We start from the raw sequence: 16,585 nt of genomic DNA on the forward strand, positions 1-16,585 counted from the left end.
TCAGCAATCTTATTTACCCCAAATTATGATCATTGCCTTTATTAGTCCATGTTTACAGTAGGTGTCAAGACTGCTCATTGAAGTCACTAACAAAACCTAAGCAAATGGAAATGTATGGGATTGAACTAGGACAGCACTGGCCAAAACCGTATATATTCTTTTTAGATAGTTTTACAATATTGCCTAAAATTGAGTGTTGTGTCTTTGGATGTGCATTCCATGGCTTTTGGCTATATGACAATGTATAATACTATTCAACTGCTTCTTAGTAATGGGTGCTTTTATCTATCCAATTCTGCACCGCCCACTTTTTTGCCAATAGTAGCGGTAGAATTAATTTACCGTACACATGTTTTGTAGCCAACATAGTGCTTAATTTCCTTAGGTACTTAATAAACCATGGTCAATGTAAATGGAGACAAGAATTCTCCATTTGCCGTTTTGAATTGCAGGAATGAAAGACTCGTCACATCCAAGGGCAGGCCCCGTCTCCAAACGCACATTTTTCGCCAGAAGGCATGATGAGGGGGTCGCACATGTAAAGTTCATCATCAAAGCTTCGGCTTCTGAACCGCGAGGTCTTCCCTGTCCACGTTCCCATCCAGCTCGGGGATTCCTGAGCCGATTCCTGTTGCATTGTGGGGGGAGCGGAAGTTGAGGAAGTAGTTGAACAGATTGAATGTGTCCAAACAGCACAACCACCACCAGCAGCAGCAGCTGCGGAGAGGAGAGTGCGAGTCAGAGAAGTCGGAGAGCAGGCGGGCGACACTTCAAGGAGAAAATGTTTTAAAACGTGTTCAGGCAGAAAGCTACAACCGCGTAAGGGGCTGTTATTGTTTAACAAACAAAACACTCCATTATGCATTCAGACTGTAGGCTGGAATGGCCACAGTGGGAATGGTGAGAGCCGAAACGAACGGGGCTGGGATTTTCTTCATTTCAACATTCATCATCTTGAGCACCAGGACGAGCAGAGCACAGAAAGGTGGGTAGCTGACGCATTACTTGACTGAACGTGCGGATTAGTGAAAATAATAAAAATCAAGTAAAAAAAAAAAGACTAGGAACTGTTTGCATCTTTATTTAGCCAAGCATGGGCTGTCTATCGCTCAGGTTTTCTTAGCGGTGTACTTGTTGAATCAGAAATAAAAATTGCGCTGTCCGCGATTCCTTTTAAATGCTGGAGGTCGTGAGTAGAGATTCTAGTTGCATACAGTACCAGCCCAGCAACATTGTTGCCGCCGCGATTCGGAGCAAAAAGAGTTTAATTAGGTATTAAAGATTGTAAAGTTCGATTAAAAAAAGTCAAGCTTAAAAGTAATAGCTTTTCAAGCGAAAGTCATATCGGTGCAATGCTGCTTGTATCTTCGCAGAGTGTCTAGCGATCGTTGTTTTAGGATGCAGTGGCGAAAATGATTTTATAATGGATAGGATAAGGTGAGGAATGGAGGGAAAAAAACTTTTCTGTTTGTGATTATTAATCACTACTGTATTTCTAAGATGAAAGAGATTCAGACCCGTCGCACTGGTGATAACATGCGTTTTCATGCAAGAGATGGGGGAAGGGCCAGATTTCACCTAACACTTTGAATTTGATCTTTTACCTACTCGGAAGTTTTGTTTGTTTGAATATTTCATATGCTAACAATTGTCTCGCATCTCTCCTGATTAATATAGCTATACCAATGTGTATGTATTTGTATATTTAGCTGTCTTTTATGTATGCTCCATTTTTAGATGTTTGCAAAAGTGTTTTGTTAGTCTTAAAGAGAACCGCACTAGTTTAGATTGTATTCCCCTTTGTGAGTGCAGTGACCACTGAGTGAATGCCATAATTTGAACGTATTTATCGAATGCTAATCAATCTTACTTTTCAGAACACCTGAGTAGCGAGTTCTTGCCATTTCTAGAGCAGTTTAATTCAAACTTGTCAAAAATGCGCAAACGGCGTTCCTTTTCAATGCCAGTTTGATGAAAAAATAATTTATGATTTCAACTGCAGATTAAAATCACGACTGGCGTACATTTTATGCCATTATACATTTTCACACCTCCATAGTCAACAGGTTGTTCAGTCGACCTGAAACATAATACAATGAAATATATTAATTTGGTTTGAATTTCGCTCTTTATACTGAATCACAATAGTAATACTCATACTAAAACTTTATTTTAAAACGAGGGAAACCTACCTTCGTGAATGTCTGGTGGACTGTTGTTTTAAAAAAAAATCTAGATATTCTAAAGAAGCTAGAGAGCCATGTCAGTCCCAGATTGCTCTGCATTTACTGCTGTAAATTCAGTGAGTCTTGTAAAATTATTACATCACACCTACATCTGAGGATGTTTGGAGGTTGTGTGAAAGGAAAACTTGACACTTTTTTTCCCTCCAGTTTGGAGGGATTTCTTTTGAATTCCTTGATGTTCACTGGCTTGGGTTGTGAGTTAGTGGTTATGTGATACCCATGTAATGTTTCCATCTACATAGTTAATTTTGCACCCTACATTTCCAGGGTTAGGGTTAGTGGTGGAGAATAAACTGGGCTTCGTTTGCTGTTTCGTTAATGATCGCCTTTTGAGTAACTACCCACTGAGCGGCAGGACCCGGATAAAATTAAAGTTCTGGGTTAAAAATTATAGTTCGGACACACCCTCCAGGTTGGAAAATTACTGAGTTCGAAGGTGAGTTTCCGTGACGTAAAAGCAATGTGGGTCCGTTAGATAAACTGTCTGGTGTCAGCTTTTTGTTTTTAAGTTGAAATTTGCTGGTGGGTTTGAGTTTTTAATCAGGGCCAAGGTAAAATAGGTTGGGCTGAGCAGAGGTCTTCAGAGGTTAGTACAACAGTAAAAACCCTGGATGACTTGACTGTAGGAAGAGCCTCTGGCTGGCCAGTCAGATCAGTCGATCTGTCTGAAGTTCTTTGTTTGCATTTGCATCATGGATGTGATGCATGAATTAATTATAATTATGGGGGAGATACAGTCCTTAGCAACCTTTTTTTTATAACTGGTTAAAAGGTTGGGCGAAAATCTACATTTTTGGTCTAGGTGTGCAAAAATAGTTAGAGTTTTGTTCAACAAAAGGTTAATGTCATGTCTTATTGTATTGTTTTCTCATGATTTTTAGAAGCCAAGCATAAGGGATCTATACTTATACATCACTGTGCTTCAATTACTTCCTGAGGACGACAGCAGTAATATATTTTTCTTACATATCCTGCAGCTAATGTTTTCTTTTGACATATTTTAAGATCTTAAATGTTTGTGTAATTATGTTTTATTGGTGAACACTGAACAATTATAAATTGGCACTGAAGAAGCTGTTTTACACTAATAAAATTAAAGATAAAACAGAAATGGACATTTAGCCCTGCATTTAATAGAGCTGCTTTCATGACTTTACTGTTTTCAGTTAGTCAGTCTTTTTCAATTATCTTGACCTCTCCTCCACCTTAGTATATCTCTTCTAATGACTGTCTTCAATTCAGTTCAATTCAAGATGCTTTATTGGCTTGACCGAGGAATACAATCAGTGTTGCCAAAGAAAATAAAAATAAAATGAACGTGGAACAGAAAACGTCTACAGCCATATTACAGACATTTACAACAAACACATAAAATCTTTACATATACTGTAAACATATGGAGCATTATTGGGAGATAGGCTAACTGTTCCTCAGGCTGTCACATACTGGGCTGCCAATTCAACTGAGTTCCCTCGTCCCTCTCCCAGTAGGATTGGTACCCGTTGTGATTCTGGCAGGTGTGGGAACTCTGGGTTCAGATTTCTGAATTTAGGGAAGAATGTTTCTCTAATCCCAGAATATCTGTCACAGTGCAGTACGAAGTGCACCTCTGTCTCTATTGCTCCCTCCTGGCAGAGGGAGCACAGCCTGTCCTCTCTGGGCAGCCAGGTCTGCCTGTGTTTGCCCAGTCTTCTTTTTGTCCTCCAAAACCCCCAACTTCCACAACTTTTCCACACCTCTTCTCCTCTCTCAGCCTCCTCACTCTCCACTTTCTCTGCCTTGACACCCCTTTCTGATACGACATCTCCTCCCTGCTCCAGGGACGTAAACCTGCGTTCAGAATCCTCTCCCCACTCAAATCTTCCGGCCTTCTGTCTCTGATCTCCTTTTGGACACTTCCTCTTCTCTGAACACCTCTCTAATTTCCAGCTGTTTTCCCCCTTTGTTTCTAAACAGGACTGCATTCCATCCCTCCTTAAAACAAAACACAAAGCACCCTTGATCTCCCACTCTCTCTCATCTTTCATTCTGATCTCTCATCCTTTCAGATCTCTGTCATTGTCTCCCTTCCTCCCTTTCTCTCTAAACCCCTCCAGCAGACGTTGTACTGCCCACTCTGTGCTGTCTTCATTCTCAGAAAAGTTGATCTCCTCCCTGTTACTGCTGCTACTATACACTCAGCCCATATACCCTCCCTCTTCTCTGTCTTAACCCTTTGTGATGTCTCTAATGCCCCTGATACTGTGTTTCACGCTAAGCTCTCTGTAGCCTAGGCTGGTGTCCCCCAAAATTATGCTCTAGGAGCCCCAGTTTTATTACTCTACACCTGCTCACTGGGTTCTTTTAATCTTTCCATGGCCCATTGTATCATTTTTATGCTAGTACACACTCTTAGCTTCTTAAATGCAGTCTTTCCAAGTCTGTCCTCCTTTCTGCCTTGCTATCCTCTCGTGTCCCTTTTCCTTTGGTCTGCAACACCCCACTCTCCCCCTCCTCCACAGCCGAGAACCTCTCTCCTGCTCCTCAACTGCCTATCTCTTTCACTTCCCATTTTCAGAGACCTTTTCTTTCTCTACTCTCACTCCTCAGTGGTGGAATGAGCTCCCCACATGAATCCCAGTTATTTGGTCCCTTGACTGCGTTAGCGTGCACCTGTCATCTCTCAGCTGCACGCTTCAGGAACTCTTACAGGGGCTTGCGCTGATCTTTTTGATTCTCAGAAGGGTAATCTGGGAAAGGCACTTATTCACTGTAAGCCCAGAACTGTACCCACAGGGTGTGCCCACCACTCCTCTGTGTCTGCTGCATTCCCGCACAGCACTGTTTGCTGTTTTAGTTCTTACCCTTTCGTTGTGTTTGAGTGGCACTGTGATACTGCTTTTCCAGCTTGTGCTAGTCTGATTGGCATTTTATGAATTTGATTTTTTTTTTTACTGAATTGTTCGTGCCCTTGTATTTATTCATATTAAGAATTGTGTGTATATCTAGTGCAATTTGCTCTGGATAAGGGTGTCTGTTGAACACATAAAGAAAACAGGTGATTACTAATTAGTATTTATGCTGTGTGTGATTGCCAAAATATATTTTCTTTGAAGTGTAGCCTTTTAAATAAGTCATATGGTTTGCTGAAGCAGTGTTTTAGTTTCTATTTTCACATTAACTGTTTTATACCCTTTCCTTGTTAAGATACTAAATATTCCGTACAGTACGTATGTTTTCAAGACTCTAGTATTCATATTTAATATAAAGACAGTTTCTCAATGCCACATCTAAGGGATTTATATGAGCACCAGCGATGCTTAAGCTATTGAAAACATCCTTAACATTGGATTTCTTGGAATTGTGTGTTGCTGGATTGCTTCCCCAGAAATCTGCAGTGAGCTGTGGAAAATGTTTGGTGATGTTGATGTCAGTTTAGACAGCTACTGTATCTTAATAGAGATGTGGGTTATATGAGCCTCTCTGCAATCTAGGTTTTCACTCCCGATTTTACGTGTTATATTCTTCGTAGTTGGATGTTTGCATTTGAAATCCTGTTAATGTAAAGCTTGCATTCTATGCTCTTTAAGGATGTGTACTCTGCTGTTAAGATGAAATCTTTATTCTCCCACACGTACACTTAAATAAACACAGGCTGTGATACACGGAAGAAAATTGTTTTAAATAAGAATAATTTATACAATAATGACCAATACAATACTTGAACCTATGATTTTTTTCAATGAAATACATACATTTACATTTGAGTCCATTTTAAATGCTTTAAAAATCGTTGATGAAATCTCAGATTTGTTTGACAGTACATAATATTGAAGCTGATTTTTTTCTAAATTCCTAAAGAACATCTTTGAATAGTTCCCAACCAGGTAAATAAGGACTTGCTTTGATTGTTCAAGCATCTCAAGTAGTGCTGATGATCAGTGTGAAATTAAAATCAGTCTTGTGTTATATAAGTTTACACCTTCAAATAAAATTGACAGTTTTGCCTCTGGAAAAAATCTAAACTGTTGGAGGTTTATAGAACGATATTGAAAAGATAAGGCAAACCAGTCTATATGCAGAAAGCACCTGTTTTTAAATAAGGTGATGAGGGTTATGTGTTATCTTTAGTCAGTGCGGTTTGAAATTGAAATATTCTAATGGGATTCTTTACATTGGTTCACCGTTATTTGTTTCTGTGTCTATGTGCACAAGGTTCCCTATGTAAGGTTTAACCTCGGTGTTTTATCAAGAAAGCAGTATATTTTGAAGGACTTTCAAGGACTCACCCAGAAAAGGTACTTTCCAGGAGTACAAGCTCAGCCTTATAGCCCAGTCATTGTGGGTTTTACTCAACTGCAACCTTGATTTCGCAAAAGGTGGTGACAGATTAGCTGAGAGTGGCTGTGTTTGGGAAGCCTTGAATCCGCAAGGGTATTGTGCTAACACAGACAGCCACTCTGGGTGTGCATTGTGGTCAGCGAGAGCTGTATCCTTCTCCAATCAGTACAAACATCACTAATGTACTGTAGGAGATAGAGAGCAAACAACGACAAAAGACCTGACGGTGCACTTCTGGAAAGAAAGCCTGTGCCATCCTTTTTCCACCCACACTGGTATGAGAGTTGCAGTAATAAATCAGAGATGTTTGGAAAGTTATAAATAGAAAGGCGACTCTGTTTACTTAAAATAATGAGTAGCTTCTCGGAAGACCGTGTAAGTAAATTAATACTGTGTGATGCTTTAGTGCATTCCCTTTGTCAGGTTCTTAGAAGACAATCTCTTAGTATTTTTTTTAATCATTTATTGGAATAGCAGGTAGGAAGAAATGGCGGCACAATCACTTCTTACTGTACATGTGCAAAATGACAATAGTGGAATGTTTACTAGGCCTGTTTTCTAAAAAAAAAAGGCAGAGAATATTAAACGGCTCTTAAACAGGTCGCCTCTTGCCCTGATATGTGAAATGTGTCCATCTGATCACTACAGCGAGGTGTGATGTTCTATCCTTTTCCCTGAATTCAAAGTCCATGCCAAAGCAGGAAGCCCAGCCCCCCATACTGCTGATCTGTGGGCCATCTGTAGTCTTGAGCTTCACGGCGCTTGTCACCAGAAGGGTGGCCTTGCACAGCTGTGGCCAAGGAAGAGTTGGAATTGCTTTTGGACGGCACCAACAGGTGCAGATGGCATTTGCATGGAGCTGGTGAGGGGAGGGGGGTTGATTATTGATAACTGTTTCCTTTTCCTTGGTGTCCAAACTCAGCGTTGCTGCCCGGAACAGGATCAGCCTTGAGGCAAGAGGCATGATTTATATGTCCAATCAGGGGATCTTAGACATAATTGTTTTGTTAAAATGTGAATCTGGTTTTGAAAGATGTGGAATCTGGAAAGGTTTTTTTTTTCAGTTCTCACAGATGTCCTAACACCTGTCGTAGAGATGCTGTGAATTACATGACTCAATGCTTACACGCAGGCCCTTGCCTGCCTCCTCGCTTTGGTGACTCAAAAGAAGAATTTGCAAAAGAAATCAGGCAAAGATTCAGTAGTGCCCTGCTGGATCTTTTTACAGTTATCTTAAACGCAGAAGCCGGTGTTATGAAGCCTGTGCTGCAGTATTAAAACAGGTGCTTGGTGCTTAAAAACAACTGTTGCGATGTCGTGTATGAGTCTTCATGCTTAGGAGCGATGTTTAATTTTCTTGGTGTCAAATTCTATTGCAAATTTGTTGTGTAATTTTTTTGCATTGGAACATATCTACTGTGTAATATAACAAATCCAAGAAGCTGTTTTTTTATGTGTCTGACTCGGGAAATTTGAGCCTTGTTTATACAGGGCTGAGTGGTAATTTCCAGCTGCTGTTGTTCTTCGACGGCCTTGTTCTCAAGAATAGCTGATGTTACAGATGGACATCTTGTTTTTTTTTTATTTTAGGTGATGGTTGTGGCTACACTGTTCTGGGCCCTAACAGTGGGACTCTCTCATCAATCAAGTACCCCCACACTTACCCCAATCATACGGTCTGTGAATGGGAGATCCACGTCAGTCAGGGAAAGAAAGTTCATTTTAAGTTTGGGGACTTTGACATTGAAGACTCTGACTCCTGTCACTTCAACTACTTAAGGATATATAATGGCATTGGGCCAACAAGGACTGAGATAGGTGAGTACAGTTCACATCCTTTATTCATTTGCTTTTCACTGATCTCAAGGAAAGTCGTACATCACAAAGGGAAGAAACCCATTAAATCAAGGGACAAGAAGGTAATGGCATTACAGGATATACTTCAACACTGAGAGACTAAGAAACATGAGAACCCCGCATGCTCCAGGAAGTTAATTTGATCTTCTTTTCATATTGTCAAATCACGTGTTGTGGCTGTTGTTTAGATTGAAATACTAATTAAGCCACATTTCTCTGGATAGGGCTGACAAGGAATCAAAAATCAAAATTCCTAACATACAGTAACAGATGTCATTTTCAAAAATGCTTTTAATTCAGAATTGGTATGCCTGTTGATTCAATCCACCACACCACTTTCCTTTTTTCTGTAAATTAACTTTTGCCAAGATATTTTGAATATTAGTATTTTTTCATATTAATTTGCATCTCGGAGATGCTCAAGAATGCATTACATCTTTTTGTTGTGAATCTATTTTTTTAGTCATGTACAGAACAGCAGTGTGTTTTGAATTGTAGAGTAGTTTACATTACCTATTAAGATATTAAACACATATATTTAGACTTTAAGGTTCATAAAGCCTCAAATAAATTGTCAATTAGTTCAGTTTTACCAAATACTCTAAAAACAGAGTCTTCTATATGCTAAAGAGAAAGGACTGATACAGCATCTTTGACCAATGATTAGTACTCATGTATTGGTGACATAAGAATACAGCCACCTAGATTATTAACTGTTTGCGTGTCTTCTAGAAGTATGAGGTGAAATTCTATGGAGTATATTTCTTAGAGCATGAACGAGGTGCCACTCAATTCCATACTGTTTGGGCTTTTGCAGCCTTGCGGAAAAGACAATAATACATTTGGATATCCATGTGAGGTCCCATTACCTTACATATCTCAGTTCCGCAAAGCTGATTTTTTTTAAAGAAAAAAAAATAGTTGGTTATTTTTTTTTTTATGATATCGCCTTCCCACACAATTTGAAACGGCCAGTTGTTTTCAGTCCAGGGTCTCTAGAAGCAGCTCCCACTCCTACATGGGGATCGCATGAGTCACACAGCATAGCTCCTCCAACACGCCAGCCTCCAGAGCCATTAATTCACTGCGCCCTGAGAGGAGAGGCTGCCAGCCGGAGGAGGAGTGGTGCCCCTCTCCCTGACACTTCCACAAGCGCTGCAGTCACCCAGAAAGAGACAGAGGCTCTCCTTTTTCTGGTTAAGTCCACGCATCCCAAACCTGCCTTTGCTATTTAAGCACGGCTGCTTGTGTAATACTGGGCACAGCTAGCTTGTGACATAACGCAGACTTCAGCTGCTGACTCCTGGCCCGTAGAGTTGAAGATATGCTCAGAATGCCCTTTCTGGCTGACTCACTTGAGAGCCCCGATTGCGCAGTCTTTTATAATGTTTTTTTTTGTTGTTCTGCTAACACGCATCTTTTGTAATTAAAACAAAGCTGTGTGTGCTGTATCTGTAGAGGCTTATTTTTTCTCCTGAACATATGATTAACATGTAAAATATAGTTTTAATTTTAACTGTAGCTTTTGGCTGTAGGTTTAGGTTTTGTTTTTAAAAGTTAAAACCAATGAAGATAATGAAATATATAATATAGATAGACTTATTTTAAAATACTTTTTGACTTGCAATATTGTAATTTGATTAAATGTAAGAAGTTATTCTTTATTAGCCTGGCTTTAAACAGCTTAATTTGGACAATTGATTATATATTTTACTTAACATATTCACTTTTTTTCTTGTTTATGGGTTCATATTGTGTTATATGTGTTGTATTATGTCATTATGTATCTTACCTGCCAGCAAAGCAAAATTCCCATCTGGGACAATAAAGGATGAAAGTAAGGTTAATTTGGAAATCTGTCTCGACAGACTGACATCAGTCTAGTGTTGGAACAGTAGTGAGGATTATGCAGGAGAGAACAGCTGTAAGGACTGAAATAGAAGGCTGTAAAATTGTGCAAAGGCAACACATTAAGTCTTGAGAACTCCATGCAGTAATTTAATTGAGATCTAACGCTCCATGTGGAAATGGTGAACACCGAGTAACTCAGTGTCTTTTTTTCCGCTCCTGACCAGGTAAATACTGTGGGCTGGGCATGCAGTGGGACCAGCTGATTGAGTCCACTGGGAATGAAGTGACGGTCCAGTTCATGAGTGGAATGCACAGGTCTGGACGGGGTTTCTTCCTCTCCTACTCCACCACAGACCACCCAGGTACACCCTTATTCTCACCGTGCGTCCTTGACTGGAATATATTCCCCTGACCGACCACGACCCTTTATTTCAGGAGAGTTCCTGTTGTTTTCCATTGGTCCGCACCACAGAATCAGTGTTGCTAGAATTGAATCACGAGCTGAGTTTTTTTTATTTCACTTGGTGCCTATCAGTATTTGAAATATAAATTGCACTTATTACAGCTCTGTATATCCTGTTTCCTTCATAATTAGGTAAATGCACTATATTCCAATGGGAATACCTGTGATACTTGAGCAGTCTTGGGCAAACTATCAGAACTTTCAGAACTGTTGTTTTTAGAAGAAAAACTTAAAAATATGTTGGGAATCGCCAGTTTAATACCTATTTTTGACATTTAATGATGTATCCCCTTGAATAAAACCTCTCAGACACGTACACTTTCTCTGGGGTTTTTATTCAAAACATCCAGGCATATTTCAGGATTGTATCAAGTGGGGGAAAATCCTGCCTTTAAGTGCAGTTGAAAGCTTGAGCCCACTCAATGTGCAGATCCATTACTGTTTCATGGCAAGGAATGGAGAAAAATCTAAACTGTTTTTATGAACCTTGGAACAATACCTGACATGCTATTGACATGTGGATTGGATTCCCTGGTGATTGCACCACTGCATATTCATGTGCGCATCAATGTGCAGGTCTTGATATACCGAGGTCAACTTCTTTGAAAAGTTTCAAGGAATTCATTGTGTTCTGCATCAGAAAATAAAATATAATAATATTTTTTTAAAATATTTGCAATAAGGGACTATTAGATCTCAGGAATTTAGCAAAGCTTTATTAAATTCAGGAATGAGTTCCCTTTGGACAGCTGAATATGCTGCAGTTGGCTGTTTCCCACCACATTTCCTCAAATTAAAGAAAAATGTGGTAAATTTATTTTTGGGCTTTATCAATACAGCATGATTATGAAAAATATAATGTCTCTGTAATCTTTGCCCATTCTTTCCTCCAGTTAGCGCATTCAAGCTATCACCATGCGAATGTCATAGATCAATTTTCTTGCCAGTGTTTCATGCAGCTAACATTTGAGACTCAAAGAGGAACTATATTTTTTTCAATTGAGTCAGTTGTAGCATTGATTTTTCTCTTACATTTCAGGTGGTTTCCTTAACGGGCAGAAAGTATGGCTTTTTTAAAAACTGCTTTCTTGAATCTTGTAGCAGGCAAGATGTCCTTTCTCAGATTGCAATAGTGTATGTCAGGTCAGATATTTTTATATACAAATCCAAGAATATTGTTTTGCTTCTTTTACAAACGGGGAGCATCTTACTTAAAATAATTCAGTTAACCCGATTTCCTCATTCCAATCATACATGTGAAATCAGACAGCATTGGCTGACCATGTTATCGAGGTTAATCTTCCATCAAAAGAGTGAATACTAGAAGTGAAGGTCTGGATTGAAATATGAGCTCTTCAGGTCTTGACTGAAGGGGCAGTGTATTTTTGTGAGTGACGGCTACTAAGCAGAATGGATCTGGAGTTGCTGCAGGGCTCCCCATCTCCTGCATCTATCAGTCCGTATCTGTCAAACTGTCAGTGTAGGAAATGTGAGTGGATTGAAAGGCAGACACTCCATTAGGAATCTCAGATTTCTGACTGCCGTCAGGAGAATGGTTATTGGATATCTGTCAGCTCTGAGGAATCAGGAAGGCATTGTGGAGGTGCAGAAAAAGGTATAGATTATCTTGGAAATTTGGTTTTCTGGGTGTTAATATAATTTACTGTAAAATATCAGCTTTTCTTTTGACTATATTTTAAGGGGCATTTCCTCCTGCCCTGCCATTTCAGTGTTCATCAATCGATATAGTGAATGGAGTTTGCAAGGAGGATCAGTTTCCATTTACTGTCATTTGCCTTTTGAATTCCCCTCAACATTTACAAAAACTTGTTTTCAGTGAAATTTCCTTCCGTTACTCCTCCTTTAGTAGTCACAGATTCCTTGCTCTGTCCGAACGCATTTTGTCTTGACTCTAAAGCATAATACGCTACTAAGCCTCAGTAAAAAAAAAAAAAGTCAAAAGACCTGTGCCAAAAGTGGTTATGGCATTAGGTTTGATGCTGTAACCACTAAGCCACAACGGCAGTTAATACTGTGTAATTTATGTCAAGAAGCTATAAAGAGATTATTGTGAATTGGATGTTCAGAAAGGGTTCAGGGTTGCAGCTTGATCGATGTGGCACCGTCACTGGAAGGTGGCTGTTGACCTCTGCCTCCTTTAGGTAAGGGGAGAGTTAATGTGAACAACGGGTCCTCAGGGCACTGAAATCACATAGTGGAGACGACCTCTAGCATTAGGGTGAACAGGTCAGAACATAAGGTGCTAATCAAACTCGAAATCAATAACAATTTTGTACGAAGACCTTTGCCCTTTTCTTTTCAGTGATCACTAGGCCTCACACAGGGGTCAAGCAGAAGATGAAGTTAATATGCAGGGAACTTTGCCATTCTTTCATGCAGTAACAAAGCAACACACTGGAGAGGCCTTACAATGCTCTATTATCGAAGCATAGTACAGTGTTTCATTGAAGGGTTTTTTTCTTCTATTTCATGCTGTCCTCATATGCCAGTGGGTTAAAGGAAAGTTGTTGGACATATTGTTCATGCCGAAATCTACAAAACCTCTGAACAGATTCACCTCTTATTTAATCTGAAAGAACCCAGTATAGGTGAGGGATTTTTCCCGAACCTCTTTCTGTATGGGTAAAGAGAAAATAGATCGACAGAAGTATTTTTGTGAAACCATTGTTTCTTTGTTTTTTAAGAGATATTTTCTTTCCTTCTCTTCATTCACTTAGTAAAATATAACAGAAAAACTTCTGTCTCTCACTTTACAGAAGAGTGTTTATAGTCTGATGAATTTTTCACTGCTATGAGTCAAAAACAGCAAAGGTGAGACACCACGGTTTATTTCAGTCTTGTCTTAAAATGGACATTTGCCATGTAATAAAATGCCACAGAAGTGAGTGTACTGTTTAGTTTTGTTGAATAGAAAATTAAATGTTTCAATTAGAATAGATTAAAATCAGCACACAGTATCTGGATTTAATCCCAGTGCATAAGGGCTAAGAATGTAGATGCAAAATACCAGAGCAGGTTAAGAAGTCTCATTACTACAATAGATTAAATGTTCTCTGACAGTGTACAGTGATTAGCTGTAAAAACATTGTTTTGCTTTTTTTTTAGTGCAGAAAAGTGGAGACACACCGTGTTAATGTTATAGCAAACCTAAGGTACTGCTCACTAAACATTTTGTCCTGAATGATCTGTAATTGTTTTTTGTCTTTAATGTAAAATTACATTCTCCTGTTTATAGGCTTCCCGTCTAAGGGATGTTGAACTCGTTCAAGAAAATGTCCTCTAATTTCGGTGTGAAAGAATTTCATTGTCCAGTAGGACATGCTGTGTTCTTTGAGTCATACATTAAAATTCATCTTTGGTCTGTATGTAATAGTAGGATCCTGCTGTTTGGGCAAATAAAAAATCCAGGTTTGGAACGATTTAAATTAAATTTATCCAGGACAACATCTTAACTTTCACAATGATTGTCTAAATTGAAGCTGTACTGGACAGACAGTATAACAAAGCAGCCCTCCCTTTGGAGAAAAGGAGGCTTTATTGTTCAAAGTTTATTATAAACTGCTGTTGTCAAGCACATTTATTTCGTGTACAGTTCCTAAAACCAGTGTGTTAAACTGCTCTTGCTGACTAATTGAATCCAGCTGTTTGTCAGGGAGTTCAACCCTGATTGAGTCTGGTCTTAAGCACCTGGCTTTAAGGCACTGGCAGTGCGTAGAAAATTCAGATTTTTTTTCCCCCCCTCAGTTGCTTACTAATGGATGGCTCATAAAACGCCCTGGGAGAGACAGGCTTTAATGCCCATTGGAACTAAGTGGCCATAAAAAAGGGGCATGCTGTGAAAATGCAACCAATTGTTATTGGTCTGCAAAAGCCGAATGTGAGAGCCATGGGATTTGACAAATTATATGTCAACTAAAGGCACACCATTACAGTTGTGCTCAGTGCATTTGAAATACTAAGTCTCATAGTTCCATTACATTTTTGTACTTTTTGTACTTTTTGTACTCTATGAATTGGCTACATTACTCTGCTCTCCTCCCCACTGATAGCTGATGTGTGGTGAGCGTTCTGGCGCACTATGGCTGCCGTCGCATCATCCAGGTGGATGCTGCACATTGGTGGTGGTGGAGGGGAGTCCCCATTACCTGTAAAGCGCTTTGAGTGGAGTGTCCAGAAAAGCGCTATATAAGTGTAAGCAATTATTATTATTATTATTATTACTTGATTATGCTTGGGTTTTTTTTAAGCATTTGTGGCGTTAAAAAAAACCAAACAAAAAACTACAATTCACCAGCTGAAGTTTTCATTATTAAATAATGTCTTTTTTTCGCGTTTCAGTGGTCTCTAAGATCTAACTCTTTGCCTTCTTGGGTTTTGTCGGATAATATATTTACACTCCTCAGAGTTAAGGTCTGAAAATGTGATGCACTTTTTAGGCTACAAATGATACTTCTCGTAAAAGTCCCACTGTAGTCTCTTAATTCCTTTAAAAAACATTTTATTGTTCTATAAAACACACGATTCCTTGTATCTCTGTAGTATCTACTTTATGCACTGATGAATATAATAAAAATTGAATACTTAATTGGTGACTGAGTGATTTACTCCAGATTTCAAACGTTAAACTTCCATTGAACTGAATCATGACGCAGTTTCTCATCTCTCTACCTGATCTGTTGTGCCCTGAAGCTGTTAGTGCCTTTTCACTGCGTTATGGCTGTGGTCCATCACTCCTGGTGGCCACCGCAGTTCAGTAGTGGATGTAATACATTCGGTTTCCTACTGTATGTAGGATAAAAAACACTAAAGCTGTCGTGCTTTGGGATGAAAAGTACTATATGAGCGTAAGGAATTACTGATATTGTTACAGCATTAATGCTTTTTAAGAAAAAAATGAAAGAAGAAAGGGTAGGAATAAACAAGTGGGTGGTCTGTTTTCTGCCTTAAGCTCCGTGACGACAAGGTTTCTGAAGCTGCTGGGTGGAACTCCCTGAGAGTGTGCATTTTACTGATAAAAGATGGGCCTGTGAGGGAAAACAAAGCACTCATTCTCTAAATAGCAGTGTTTTTTTTTTTATCGCAAACTGGCCCCCTGCTTGAAGTATCATTTGCCTTCTGCACCACAGTGTTACTTGCTTGCTTTAGTGTGGTCATCGGTATCAGAAGGGCGTTGGACAGTTTGTGCCCCTTCTGTCCTTAGCCTGGTTTAGGTGACTCTTAACACGCTGTAAATTGGGAAATGGAATTTAAAATGGTAAAAGAAACAAAACAGTTGTGTTTTTGAGTTGATTATATAATTTTCTCCAACCTTTTTTCTTTTCTGTTTTTTTTAAAGTATGCCGCTCATTTTGACACAGGAGGAGTAATAGTGTAATTTATGAAGAGGTAGTTGCGATTTTGGCATTAGAAGAGCCAATCGCAAAACAATTGTTAATAACCATAGGACAGATTTGCTGCCTCTTCAAGTGAGGTTTCTAGTGTCAAAGCTTGTGAATTCCTCATTTATTTAGAAGATTTAGGAAACAAAGTGATTCATTTGAGGATTTCCAGGCATCTCAAGCTCTTTAAAATACAGGTATCTCAACGGATATGTCAGTAGGACACCCAGTTTGTGACATGTTCAGACTCTAAGGGCAGATTGGTATCATAGGAGGATACAAGATAAGCACATCCTTAACCTACATATTCAGGGCAGACACTCCAATTAAAATGATTTGATTTCGATAGTCCTTGCACTCTGATGAAATCTTACATGATTTTTTGCCAAAGTATTATATGAGGTGTGCATGGAAGTGTATTTAAAACAGTCTGCCAAGCCATGCTGTTA

The 16,585-nt window shown here is 39.2% G+C and overlaps 1 protein-coding gene across 1 annotated transcript in view; it reads left to right on the forward strand.

Annotated features, from left to right (window-relative positions):
- The first annotated feature begins 571 nt into the window (after positions 1–571).
- Positions 572–16,585, forward strand: part of dcbld2 (discoidin, CUB and LCCL domain containing 2) — a 44,885-nt gene continuing 28,871 nt past the window's right edge. Inside the window, exons 1-3 of the mRNA XM_088648564.1 lie at positions 572–985; positions 8,157–8,384; positions 10,499–10,636. Of these exons, the coding sequence (XP_088504690.1) occupies positions 883–985; positions 8,157–8,384; positions 10,499–10,636 (469 nt within the window). The 5' untranslated portion in view covers positions 572–882. The remainder of the gene's footprint in view (positions 986–8,156; positions 8,385–10,498; positions 10,637–16,585) is intronic.

This window comes from Lepisosteus platostomus, chromosome 2 (assembly GCF_059453375.1).
Source record: "Lepisosteus platostomus isolate fLepPlt1 chromosome 2, fLepPlt1.hap1, whole genome shotgun sequence".
NCBI classification, from domain to species: Eukaryota; Metazoa; Chordata; class Actinopteri; order Semionotiformes; family Lepisosteidae; genus Lepisosteus; species Lepisosteus platostomus.